Source organism: Vanessa cardui, chromosome 20, assembly GCF_905220365.1.
Source record: "Vanessa cardui chromosome 20, ilVanCard2.1, whole genome shotgun sequence".
In the NCBI taxonomy this organism is placed as follows: Eukaryota; Metazoa; Arthropoda; class Insecta; order Lepidoptera; family Nymphalidae; genus Vanessa; species Vanessa cardui.
This window is the reverse complement of record NC_061142.1, coordinates 5,099,304-5,112,468: the sequence shown is the minus strand read 5'-3', so window position 1 is coordinate 5,112,468 and position 13,165 is coordinate 5,099,304. Positions and strand designations below refer to the sequence as shown.

The 13,165-nt window shown below is 33.7% G+C and overlaps 2 protein-coding genes across 2 annotated transcripts; one reads left to right on the top strand and one right to left on the bottom strand.

Moving 5' to 3' along the window:
- The first annotated feature begins 201 nt into the window (after nucleotides 1-201).
- LOC124538348 (39S ribosomal protein L37, mitochondrial) lies at nucleotides 202-2,999 on the top strand. The gene is made up of 5 exons (XM_047115387.1): nucleotides 202-506; nucleotides 1,009-1,356; nucleotides 1,567-1,856; nucleotides 2,462-2,631; nucleotides 2,708-2,999. Exons 1-5 carry the CDS (start codon nucleotides 328-330, stop codon nucleotides 2,954-2,956), a joined length of 1,236 nt encoding a protein of 411 aa, XP_046971343.1. The 5' UTR covers nucleotides 202-327; the 3' UTR covers nucleotides 2,957-2,999.
- A 55-nt stretch (nucleotides 3,000-3,054) lies between these two features.
- Nucleotides 3,055-12,954, bottom strand: LOC124538347 (E3 ubiquitin-protein ligase synoviolin). The gene is made up of 11 exons (XM_047115386.1): nucleotides 12,646-12,954; nucleotides 12,341-12,433; nucleotides 11,933-12,085; nucleotides 10,947-11,141; nucleotides 8,480-8,664; nucleotides 7,379-7,521; nucleotides 6,505-6,762; nucleotides 5,655-5,776; nucleotides 4,569-4,687; nucleotides 3,926-4,081; nucleotides 3,055-3,294 (listed from the first exon to the last, which is right to left on the bottom strand). The coding sequence occupies exons 1-11, from the start codon at nucleotides 12,778-12,780 to the stop codon at nucleotides 3,225-3,227; spliced, it is 1,629 nt and encodes a 542-aa protein (XP_046971342.1). The 5' UTR covers nucleotides 12,781-12,954; the 3' UTR covers nucleotides 3,055-3,224.
- Between the last annotated feature and the right edge of the window lie 211 nt (nucleotides 12,955-13,165).

Below are 13,165 nucleotides of genomic sequence, written 5' to 3'. Positions count from 1 at the left end.
TTATGACATGACTGAATAAATATTTATATACAAACTGAACAGATGATATATGAAATGAGTAATCCTCGGAGATATACTATATAGAAAAAAAAAAACAAGTTTACTCTCCGGCAGAAAAGGCTATTAGAATTACTGCCGTAAGAGTGCTGAGACTATGCGTATATTGAAATGCGGTATCAAAACAGTTGACACTTAACAGAAGCTGTCAAACACCTGTCAGTTATTAAGTGTATAGATTGTGTAATGTAAAGATTTTTTAATAACTAAGTATAAATTATATTTCTGCTGTTCCGTTGACTTAAAGAAGAGTAAAACAAAAATATAACAATGAAGTTGTCGCAAGTATTACATCGACAACATATTGGTTTTATGTTTAAAAAACATTGGATGGTCCAAGGCAAACGCGTGCCGATTGATACTGGTGTTGAAGAATCGTTAAGACAAAAAGGAATTCCTTTCGAAGATGCTTTAGAATTCGTAAAAGACAAACAAGAGCCTAAAGAACGGTAAATTAGCAGTTACTATTATCGATAACAAAGAGGTTATATTTATGTGAAATTAGTTAATAAAGATTGCGTTTCCCAGTTTTACTGATTTAATAGAAGTTTGAAACAATATTGACTTACTAAAACATGATATAATTAAATTAACAATGTGTAAGTTATAAGAACATTTTCTAGAATAATCATATCAAACGGATGCAACTTAGTGTTCTGTAGTAAAGCTATTACAACCCAGTATATAAGCTAACTATAATATATGTAAAAATCGCAATGGGCAAAATACTCAAATATAACAGAAACAATGCCTTTGAGAAGTTGCTGCTGCAGATCAACCGATTTTATTATTTCTTATTAGCATATGATTTAATCCATACAAAATAGAAATATATTAGGTACATTTGAGATGAGAGTAGCATTCGATAATATAACTTTATAAGTTTGGCGAGTTAAACTAAAACATTTAAATAAAACTTTATCAACAATTGTGTTTTTTTGTTTGTTACAGAATTGAAATTGTAGGTCCGTATGAACGACCTCTTCCACTAGATGAAAATCATCCAGACTTTAAGGAGAGACCCTGTTACACTCTTAAGAACTCCAATGTCCTTTTGGAAGGTATCTCTCAAGCACAAGTACTAACAAAGACAATAATAGCTGAAGATGTGTTGCCTCATAGAATTGAAGAGCTCGCAGAGGTACCAGCTCCAAAAGCTATTCACAGAGGAGTTAAACAGGCAATTTTGAACGCAAATGTATTTGACTGTGAACAAAAAAAATTACCGAAAAAAAAAGATCCTGCAAGACCAGCCTATAACTTCACAAGAATATTGGGTATTTCCGATAGACGAAGAAAGTAACTATATTCTTTTATATTAATATTGCTAATAGTTTAAATTATAGATTTTGCAAACTTTTTTAATAAATAATTTTACAAAATAAAGTAGTTATTTGTATGTAATTATTAAATAAATTTAGTAATTGAATATCATGATATAATACTTCAAATTTCTCTGAAATAAGTTATTTGTTCTTTAATAAAATTAACTAATTGGATTATTTTTAGCATAAATTTAACGAACAAGTTGCTTCAATTGGTTGAAAAAAGTAATGATGCAGAAGTAACTCAAAACAAATATGTACTGAATGATGTTGAAAGTCTAAGTGTGTTTGACAAAGAAGATGATTTAATCCAGTTTCAAGAAATGTCTAACATCCTGGTAACAAGCAATAAGCCCTTGAAACACGACTTGAATGAATCTGATATACCATTCATTGAAATACCTGATTTGTATCCAGTAAAGCACACAGTGACATTACCTCCAGAACACTTTTACTCGGAAAGTAGCAAATATCGTAAGTATTACATATTATTTACACTTCGAATATTTTTTTATGTACATTCAAAATCATTTTCAGTTCAGATTTTTTTATTGATTGATCGATCAATTGTTAAGGACTTTCACCTTATATGAATAAATGCATGCAACCTAGTAATTTAATTGCATATTGTTTTAAATCAAAAATATATAAAACAAGGAACTATTAACAAAAATTGATAATATTAAAGAGGAGTGTTCAAATTTGTTAATGTAGTGTTTTACATGTACCTCTTCTTTGATAGTTCTTTACCTACTGCACTGAATCCTCACTTAATCATATAGGACACAGGAATTAAAATATCGGTATTATTGTACTCTACAAACCAATATAAAAAACTGATATTTATTTTAGGCCAAACTCTTGGTTTCTTGCTTTTTTATTTCAAGTTTTTGTTTGCTCATATAAGGCTTCTTAATTAATGATTAATTAGTATCTGTGTTTGCAAAAGAATCTAGTACCCTGTTTAAAATTAATTACAAGTATTTGAAACACTCAGTAATTTAATTAAATACCATTTAGGTGCTTTAGCTTTTCTTCCTTTCCACTGCCAATAATATGAATTTTATACTTTGTTTCAGCTGTGCGATCAAGTATAATGAAAAAGCATCCACACACTACCTGGCTCCATTTTAACAGCACAGAAGTGAACAACATCTATGAGACACCCGTCACACCTACACAGATACTGGGACATTCCCTTACGCATGCATTTACAGTAGCCACGGCTTATGCAAAACAATTATATGGGGTAAATAAAATATTCCTTTCTTTTGTTTTTGAAAAGTATTGTATTTTGGTGCTATATATCTTTGTATTTATTACAGGAGGATGTAAAAGACCTACCCGACCCAATACACTTAAATTGCATTCAAACAGATGGCCAGCGTTTTCATTTTGGAGTGTTGGAGTTAAACACACTTAATTTAGATGGTACTGAAGGCACCAAGAATGTATGGTATTGCAAAAATGACCTTAAGTTGTACGACTCTTGTCGGTACTTAAGTGCTATACCTGTTTTAGAAAATTATAACCCAAAAGTGTACGGTTATATCAACGCTTTTTATAATTGTTAAAAAAATGCAAATTTTAAGAATAATAATTTAGTAATAAATAGATATTTACCAAAAATTTTATTTTACTGACTAACTAAAATTCTAATAAGAGAAAAATATATTCTTTAAATGTATTCATGTATATATAACAATATATTTACAAGAGCACAAATACATTTATTTCTGATTAGAATACACAATGCTTGCACATACCAAAACACTTTGTACATTAAATATTAATAGCAAGTTAGGTAAGTCAAACACAAAACGTTTATATTTATGCAAGGTCTCATTTCTCTGCAGTGAATTTCTGTAATCGACGTCTTCTAAGCTCTTCCGCATCCGCATCGATGCTATCTCTGAAAGAAATCAGATAAATATCAATTGTGCTGTATCTTCTGAAGCTGGAGAAAAGAGATTAATATTAATAGCATACGAACGCACTCACGTGTACGCACATTTGTACACGCATTTTTTATATTATATGTTATTTAAATATAATATGAGTCGAGATGGCCCTGTGGTTAGAACGCGAGCATCTTAACCGATGATTGCGGGTTCGAACCCAGGCAAGCACCGCTGATTCATGTGCTTAATTTGTCTTTATAATTCATCTCGTGCTCAGCGGTGAAGAAAAACATCGTAAGGAAACCTGCATGTGACAAATTTCATAGAAATTCTGCCACAGATTGGTGGAATACACATTATTCCACCAATCCGCATTGGAAAAGCGTGGTGGAATATGTTCCAAAACTTCTCCCCAAAGGGAGATTAGGCCTTTAGCCCAGCAGTGGGAATTTACAGGCTCTTGTTGTATTTTGTATAAATAGAATAGCTTTAAAGAGATACACGACAAAAAGATATTGCCACAGCAAGTTAGTAGTCTTATTTTCTGGTGAGTTCTATATAACGTCAAAAAAAATGTTTTTCTTACATACAAACAAGTATCCTAATTCATTATCCCCTAATAGTTATCTGAATAAATCTCACCTAAAAGATTCAGGACTCGTCGTGTCAGCATCGTCCATTGTGAAGTCGTCCCTGCTCGTTGAAGGTCCCGGGGTCGGCTTGTATGTTGAAGTGGTGGGCACCACATCTGGTTCAGTCTTCACTTTAACAGAAGCCTCCGGAGACGGCTCCGTCCGACTGTGAATAAGATTAATATATTTTTTATATATAGTGAGGGTTTTCTGATGAGGGCTCCCTCTTATTAAATGTCTCTCTCAGTTTCTCTTCTCACGTTGGTACATACATATAGTACGACACAACTTAGATGTCGCATCGGCAAAATTCGTAAAACCGATCACATCCGAATTAGGTACGCTATCCCAAAATATCAATATTTATTTCTCACGCGAATATGATCTTTGCACGACCGTAATAACTTGTAATATCATATGACCTAATATTTTCGTCGATTTGACGCGTCGATTTACATGCACTTGCTTTCTCTTACGCGTGAATTTATAGCGACGAATAGCATCGAGTGGCGCGATAGGAAGCTATTTCTATTTGTTGTGTTAATCGGCAGTAAACGGTATTATTTTCATTCCATTGCATTTTCCGATGCTACATCTAATTTGTGTCGTACTATACACACATTCATATAATATTATACATAATATGTACTTACTTTAAATCAGTTTGTGTTGCGACGGTATTACAATTTAAGGGCAAATTAGCGACGACGTTGGAGTATTGTTGCATGAGGAGCACCGACGCGTCTAGCATCGCTTGAATTTCACGGAGTAGCTATAAAAGAGAATAACCTATTATCAGTTTTGTTTAACTTACAAGTAAATGCATTTATATTTATAATATTGTAGCCTAAGTTACTCCTCATAATATCAGTTATCTGCCAGTGAAAGTCCCGTCAAAATCAGTCCAGCATAATCAGTACATATGCATTGAGTGAAAAAGGGCTATTTTAGTATAAATATAGGCTCCAATTTTATGATATGTATAGATATATAAATAAAACGAATTGTTTTCATTTAATTATTGTTATTTTTTGACAAAGGTGGGCCGGTGGACAAACAGGCCACCTGATGGTAAGTGGTCTCCGAGGCTTATAAACTATAAAGCTGACGCAGTATGAAATTTAAATCATTGCTTACATCTCCAATGTGCCACCCACCTTGATATTTAAGTTATTATGTGCCAGTAGTACGCTTATCGTTCAAAACGGAATACAACTATTCTAAATATTGCCTATTGGTGGTAGAATAAGTAATGAGTACCTAGATAGGCTAGTCTAATGTCCTACCACGTTCATTCATGATGCAAGTATAGTACGACACAAATTAAATGTAGCATCGGAAAATGCAATGGAATGAAAATAAAACCGATTATTTACACAACCAATAGAAATAGCTCCCTATCGCGCCACTCGACGCTATTCGTCGCTATGATTCTCGCGTCAAAGAAAGCAAGTGCGTGTAAATCGACGCGTCAAATTGACGAACATATTAGGTCATGTGATATTACAAGTTATTACGTTTGTTCAAAGATCATATTCGTATGAGAAATAAATATTGATAATTTGGGATGGCGTGCTCAATTCGGATGTGATCGGTTTTACGAATTTTACCGATGCGACATCTAATTTTTGTCGTACTATAATTATGTCATTAGTATAATTATTAAATTGACGTGAACATTTGCGTTCGAAGTTTAAATGCGATCGCAAAATATTGGGGTCAGTGGACAGCTCGTGTACCTGCAGGCGGGCCTCCACGTTGCGTCGCTCGGTGCCCTCGAGGCGCCGCAGCTCGTCGGCGCTGAGGCTGGCCAGCGCGGCGGGCCGCGGCGGCGGCGGCGGCAGCCCCCACCCCATCATCGCTGTCGAGTCACAATTAATATATAATTTCATTTTAATTGATTGATAAAAATACGATATGATACTGCGCATATTGCGCAATAGGCTATTTGACTGGTTTTTAAAATCCATTTTATATTATTTAGAAAAGGTTAAAGGACCCAGTAAAAGTTGATTTTTTTTATTTCTAGTACATATTTGCCGAAAAATATCATATTAAAAATTCCACATTTAAATAACGCGCGAAAACGCTACTTGGACAATATGGCGCTGCCATGGGGTCGGTGACGTCACTTTGCTGTATTTTAATCTGTGATACATATAGTAGAAAAGCAAGGTTTACAAGAAAGTGACTTCATCATAAGCCCGGCCAATCAGGAGCGTTTTGTGTCACGTGACAAACGTTTGAAAAAATGCATTTTTATTTATTGAATAAATTTAGTATTATTTTCAAATTTCGTTAGTAAATAACCATTTTTAAACTCATAATATACACTGATTACAATAATTCACAATTTATTTTTCGCATTGTCAAATAACCTATTATGTGTGTTTGTGAATAGGAGAAATTTTACAACGACCTTGATTGCACGTACTGATTCTTGTATTGTGATTGTAAAAGTCTATATAAAATTATAGTCATATATAGTATAAAAGTCTATATAGAATATACAAAAAGTGTTTTTTTATAGTAAGTATAAAGTGGTGAAAATGCTTCTAAATCATCTAACAAGATTTAAAACGTAGTTACGTGGGGGCGGCATGTTGGGGAAGGGCGGCGGCACGGGCGCGGCGCTGGGCGGCGGCGGCACGTTGGCGTTGGCGTTGGCGTTAGCGTTGGCGTGGGCGTGCGGCGCGTTGGGCGGCGGCGGCGCGTTGGCGTTGGCGGGCTCGGGCGCGGGCGCCCGCAGCACGTTGAGGCGGCACGTGGGGCACGTCTGCTGCCGCTGGAACCACAGCCGGAGGCACGCCGCGTGGAATATGTGATTGCACGGCAGCTTCTTCGCGCCTGTTGGAAGACGACAACAATGCGTATCATGTTGCGTACAAAATGTACATGTTTGCCGCAACACATTAGTTTGACAAGCTTATAATTTATCAAAAGTATATGATCAATGTACCCCATTTCATGTTTTTATAATCAGAATCGACACATCAGATGGCACGAACCAAATATGACGTTAGAATATTTTCATTTATTTTGAATATGCAAAAATCAAAATCAAAATCAAAGTATACTTTATTCAAGTGGGCTTTTACAAGCACTTTTGAATCGTCATTTAACAATTAAGTGAAGCTACCACCGTTTCGGCAAGTAGATTCTACCGAGAAGAACAGGCCAGAAACTCAGTAGTTACTCTTTTTCAACATTTAAAAAAAATACAGTCATGTTAGTTAATACAATTATTTAAATTAATATATCCTGCCTGGAAGTCAACAGGTATTAATTCCACGCTTTTTTATCATCTACAAAATCTTGTATTAACAAATCGAAAAAAATAGCTTCACTATATGCAATTAACTCTGATTGTACAAATAACATTAAACATTTACAATGCCTGAAAGTCCAACGAGACCGAACATGTATAAGGTAAAGTTGAGTTGAGTTGAGTGGTTCGCCTCACCGCTGTGCATCTCCTCGCGACAGATAATACACTCGTTGTCGGCGGCCGCCAGCTCCGCCGCCGTGGCGTCCGGGTACAGGGTGTTCATGTTGCGGATCGCGCGCCGAGACAGGACCACGTCATTGTAGGCCTTCTTGAAACTCCTGCGGTCAAGACAAACACTATTAGATTACACACAAGCAAACTGCAACACTCGCAATCCTTTTAACTAAAGCAGAGTCATATAACTAAATCTGATCACTTTCGAGTGGAGGATGGACATTAGCGAAATTAAATAAATAAATAGAAATATTCGACTAGTGAAAAAGATTGGTGATCGTTGGAAAAGGTTTTGTATTGTTTCAAGGATTCGATACAAAAGCATTGCATTTGCTTATTAATAGAAGCAAAAAATAAACCTAATTAAAAATTTAAAAACCTTTTTTTAAATAAGTTAATTTTTTGTGTGAGAAAAATAATATACATTAATAATAACATATCAAAGACAAATTTTTTTTTTTTTATTTGTCAGCCATCAATAAAATAGAAACAACGCAAACGGGACAAACAAAGACATCTTAATTTTTATATATAAATAGATACATATGTATACGTATATATTTTTGGCAGCTGATATCGTCCCGTGAAAAGATCACGTATCAGTAAACGTCGCAATTAAAATTCTGAGAAAACACGTTTCAAACGCAGAACACTAATTCGTTTTCGAACATATGATTGCTTACACAGACTATGCGCTATGGAAAAACTGTCAAATTGATTTTATATAATCTCAAATTGTTTTTGTAAAGCACTATCGTTGATCATGCATTAATTAAGGCTTTTTGCAAAACGGTCCTCTAAACTCTAGAGTATACTAATAGGCTATTTGACAATGCGAAAAATAAAGTGTCAATTCGCCAGTAAATTATCAAATTCTGCGATGTCATTACATATTGATAATAAAATTTAAGGAAAATATTGAATTTTTAGATTCATACAAAATATGTAAACTTCACACAAACAATAAATTAATATTGTCTATACAAATTCTGGTTTTATCGTTATATATACTAAGGGATTATATCTATAAACACATAAAGTAAACAAATATTTCTTACATACCTCATAGTTTCATACATCGGTCGGAAAGCGAACAGGGGCAGCGTGTAGATTCGGACCATGACAGCCACGAAGCCGACGTAAAGCAGCACTTTGAGGAAGTTGATGGCCAGCTCCGTGTAGAGCAGCACTGCCGCCTTGCTCTCCCATGGCGCCTCCCAGCGGGAGTCGATCGCGTGCAGTAGATACTGGACCACATCAGCAACAATTCATCGATATTTATTTTGTCTTAGTAACAAATTATACTGTATTAAATATGATTGTTCTTTAAATATATAAAATATATTTGTGTTTTTTCTAACCAAGTACGACAGGAAGCATCTTAACAAATTTAAACATCAAAATTTTACAACAACAACAACGGCCTGTAAATTCCCACTGATGGCCTAAAGGCCTCCTCTCTCATTGAGGAGAAGGTTTGGGACATATTCCACCACGATGTTCCAATGCGGGTTGGTGGAATACACGTGTGGCAGAATTGCTATGAAATTTGTCACATGCAGGTTTCCTCACGATGTTTTCCTTCACCGCTGAGCACGAGATGAATTATAAAGAAAAATTAAGCACATGAATCAGCGGTGCTTGCCTGGGTTTGAACCCGCAATCAATCACCCGGTTAAGATGCACGCGTTCTAACCACTGGGCCATCGCGACTCAACAAAATTTTACACTATGCCACAAAATATATACGGAACAAAATATTGTTGGAGTTTATCTACATACAGATAGGCAGGATTTGTAAAAAAAATTAAACATTTCTCTCTATGGTCATTCCAATAACCCTCATTTGGAACAGTGTGGTGGAATGTGTTCCAAACCCTTTCCTTAATGGAAGAGGAGGCCTTATCCCAGCAGTGGGAAATTTACAGGCTGTTACTTTCTTTCTTTCTACTTTCTCTATGGTCAATGTATCACCAACCTTACTAGTTATGTCCCTTGTCCCTATTTAATTATACTTAACTGTTACTGTTTCACAGTAAAATATGTGAAAGGGTGTCACAAAGATACAATCTTTTTCATGTTCAGTTACACGTAATGTAACTCTGACCTCTATACTGTCATAATTTATACATATACAGAACATTTAGAATTCAAACACAAGATGTATGGGTTGATTGTGTTGTAATTTCATTCTTTACATGATTTTCTAATTTAAACTGTATCATGATTGTTATGATGTAATATTAAGATGAATTGATATTTATCGAAATACGCAAGTCACGTTTTAAAGCAATTTCCATTGATGGCTCAATTTATATATGATGAAATTTGAAATATAACGAAAGCTTTTAAATAACCTGTAAATTACACTCTATAATCTATAAAAATAGATTTTCGTGTGACTGTTATTTCCAAATAACCACCTTTATTGAACTTTGATATAAATTTAAATTACGATAACCAAAACAATGATTATTTTTATTTTATCGTTACGTTTTTGAAAACTAATAACGACTTAAAATTTTCGTTCATAATACGGTGTACTAATTTCGTTGTCGCATTTTTAAAAAAGAGTTATGATAAACATGTTGTGTGAAGTAACTTCGACTGTAGGTGTCCAGCTAAGCAAAGTACTAGTGTTTCATATCGTTTGTCAACTATCGATAGTCTATCGATAGTATTTTCACGTATCGATAGCTGCCCGTGTGCATCAATAGTATAGCTGTTAGATCCACGTTTCGGCTCCTTATGTCATGAAGGGTAGGACGCACTGGTTGAAGACTTTCGTCTTAAGGCACTGTGGGATCGACGATGTTAAGATTCGACGTAACTTCCCAAACGCTGCCCAACCTAGCTGAATTCTTCTATTCACCTCGTCCTCAAGGTTGTTTCTACCTAATCGCAAAGTCTGCCCGAGGTAGACATATTTTTGAACAATTTGAATAAGAAAAAAAATCGATACCTAACAATAATATCGATAGTATTGTCAGAGATCGATAGTACTGTCGCTATCGATACTATCGATATCCTGAATAGTTTTCGAGGCCTATCGATAGTCAAACTATCGATAGTTGTGCGACACAACTGTGTACAACCAATTTTTACGACAAACTTATTTTCACAATTTGACGACCTCCATGGTCGAGTGGTGTGTACAACGGTTTTCATGGGAACGCCACTCTGAGGTCCTTGTTCGATTCCCGGCCGAGTCGATGTAGATTACCATTAGTTTTCTATGTTGTCTTGGGTCTGGGTGTTTGTGGTACCGTCGTTACTTCTGATTTCCATAACACAAGTGCTTCAGCTACTTACATTGGGATCAGAGTAATGTATGTGATGTTGTCTCATATTTATTTATTATTATTTATTTTACAATAGCTTCCTAACATTTTTATTAGCACTGTGTATTAATTTTATCATACATATATATTAAAAATTATGAGTTTGGTATAGGTTATAAGAATGATAAACTTTTCCATTATTAATATTACATTACTCATATAAGGCTAATTAAATAAAGTATTCTTACCTTTATCAATATATTCACAATCATTATTATTAATATGCTGTATTCAAATCCAAAGACCAATTGTACTGAAGGTCCTTTCGTAGCCGTGAATGCGTATGCATGGTGGATGAAATACAAATCAGCTTGTGCCAAGAGCATCAACAGGCTCAGGATTCTAATATGGAATAACCATCCAATCACGGGACTCCTTTCCATCTAAAAACAACAGATTATCTATTGTAAAACATAGGTTCCTGTATAGTTATTCCTACATTGCTGTGTTTACTTTTGGCAAAGAATAGAGGCCTCAATCTAAACTACCTTCTTGTAGATAATTTAAATTTTTGTATTTATTATAAAATATGCGCCATGTTTCCACAGACAACCAAAACAGACTGATTTATTTAAAATAATAATATAATGTTTTTGTCCAGTAAAGTATAGATTACATTGTTTAAAAAAAATAGTTTGTCAGATTATATCAATCTTATGAATGGTTGAACCAATATTTGGTCAATATATTTAATCATTATTAGTGTAATGATGTATCACATGCCTATCAATTTGAAAAACACAGATTCTATACAGTTATTTGTATGATAGTCATCTCCAATCCCTTCTGAAGCTGTATCAGCCGTCAATAGAAATTATAGTAAATCCTTTAAAATACCGGTTAACCATCTTGTTTTTCTGTATACTGTGTTAAAGGCATTGCCTTAGTAAGTTAATAACACCAAATATAGTATAGTGAAAACACTAAAATACTATAACCATTTGATTTTGCCATTATACTTAATTAGTTATTTTTAAAAAATTGGAATAAAGGCTATGAGTACAAAAAGAATATTAATCTGATTGCATTGTTATGTATCTCATGGATTACCATTCCATTTCAACGATTCAAAACATTCTTATCGCTTCTATTATGCAATGCATTAAAATTATCAATTCATTTATTATATATATTTTAAATAAATGTAAGATTTTTAAAATCAAACATTACTCACATAATCAACTCTATCTTCAGCAAGCCAATGGAATGCCTTCAAGAATAGCAAAAGTGTAAATAGAGCTATGAATTTAGGATTGAAATCATCACGAAACACCGTAAACGCCAGGCATGTCTCTGTTATTGCAAACCAGGATCTCTCAATCAGGTGCTAAAATCAACATTTCATTATAAATTAATTACATAAATAAAATATACTTTCAACACAAAGTTAAAACTAAATGGCTGAGTTTATTTATATCTGTTATTAACAATGTTTATTATTACATTGTTATCACACAAGAGTCAAGACAAAAGACCTGACATAAATAAAATTGATATGTTACCTCTTTGTGCTTTCACATATGTGTATTTGATTGTAGGATCTGCACTATATTGATAGACATAATAACACAAATGAACTTACCTCAAATTCAGCTGGGCGTAGTTGACCAAAGAAGATCTTTCTTAATATTTTACCTACCAATAATACCAGTATAAAGGCCTGCAAGTACATGACCTGTAATAATAAAAATGTTTTAATTTATTTTGTAAACTATTATTTTATAAATATATATCTTTCACAAAAATGTTACAATGATAAATACTATATACGTTAGCAGATAAATATTTAATAATAAAGTATGATATAAAACAATAAATTTCGTAACATCAAAGACAAACTTTAAAGCTTCATAGTATCCAATTTGAGCCAATTTTTTAATTACTTACAGCCATGCTAGGATTCGAGTTAGTGAGGTAAACCACTGATGGATAAAACTGTTTCTTCTGGTAATAGGCATTGCCTATTACCACAGTCGTTAGTGCTAGACTGATTACAGTCGCTACTACAGCCTTCATCTTCATTGAAATTAAATAAGCACTACACGTCCATAAACTAAATTTTATTATAAAATGGACTGATAAATTATTTAAGCACTCTGAAGTCGCACAACTATCAACAAATACATTTTCAAAACATCATTTCATATCACTCGTTGGAACAAAAAACTAATTTTGACGTGTTCAATGTTCATTTGTGTTGTGTCAATTTAATTTTCACAGATATTTTTAAAAACAAAAAGACTCGGATATCTACTGTGTAATCTAATGATTACAAAACGTTATAATTTTTAAAAAATTCCAAAATTTTATAATAGCAATAAATTGAAATAAACAAGCATCCTATTAAGATCCAAATTTTGATATCATATTATAAGATATATCAATATTATTGAAACCTAATAGAAGG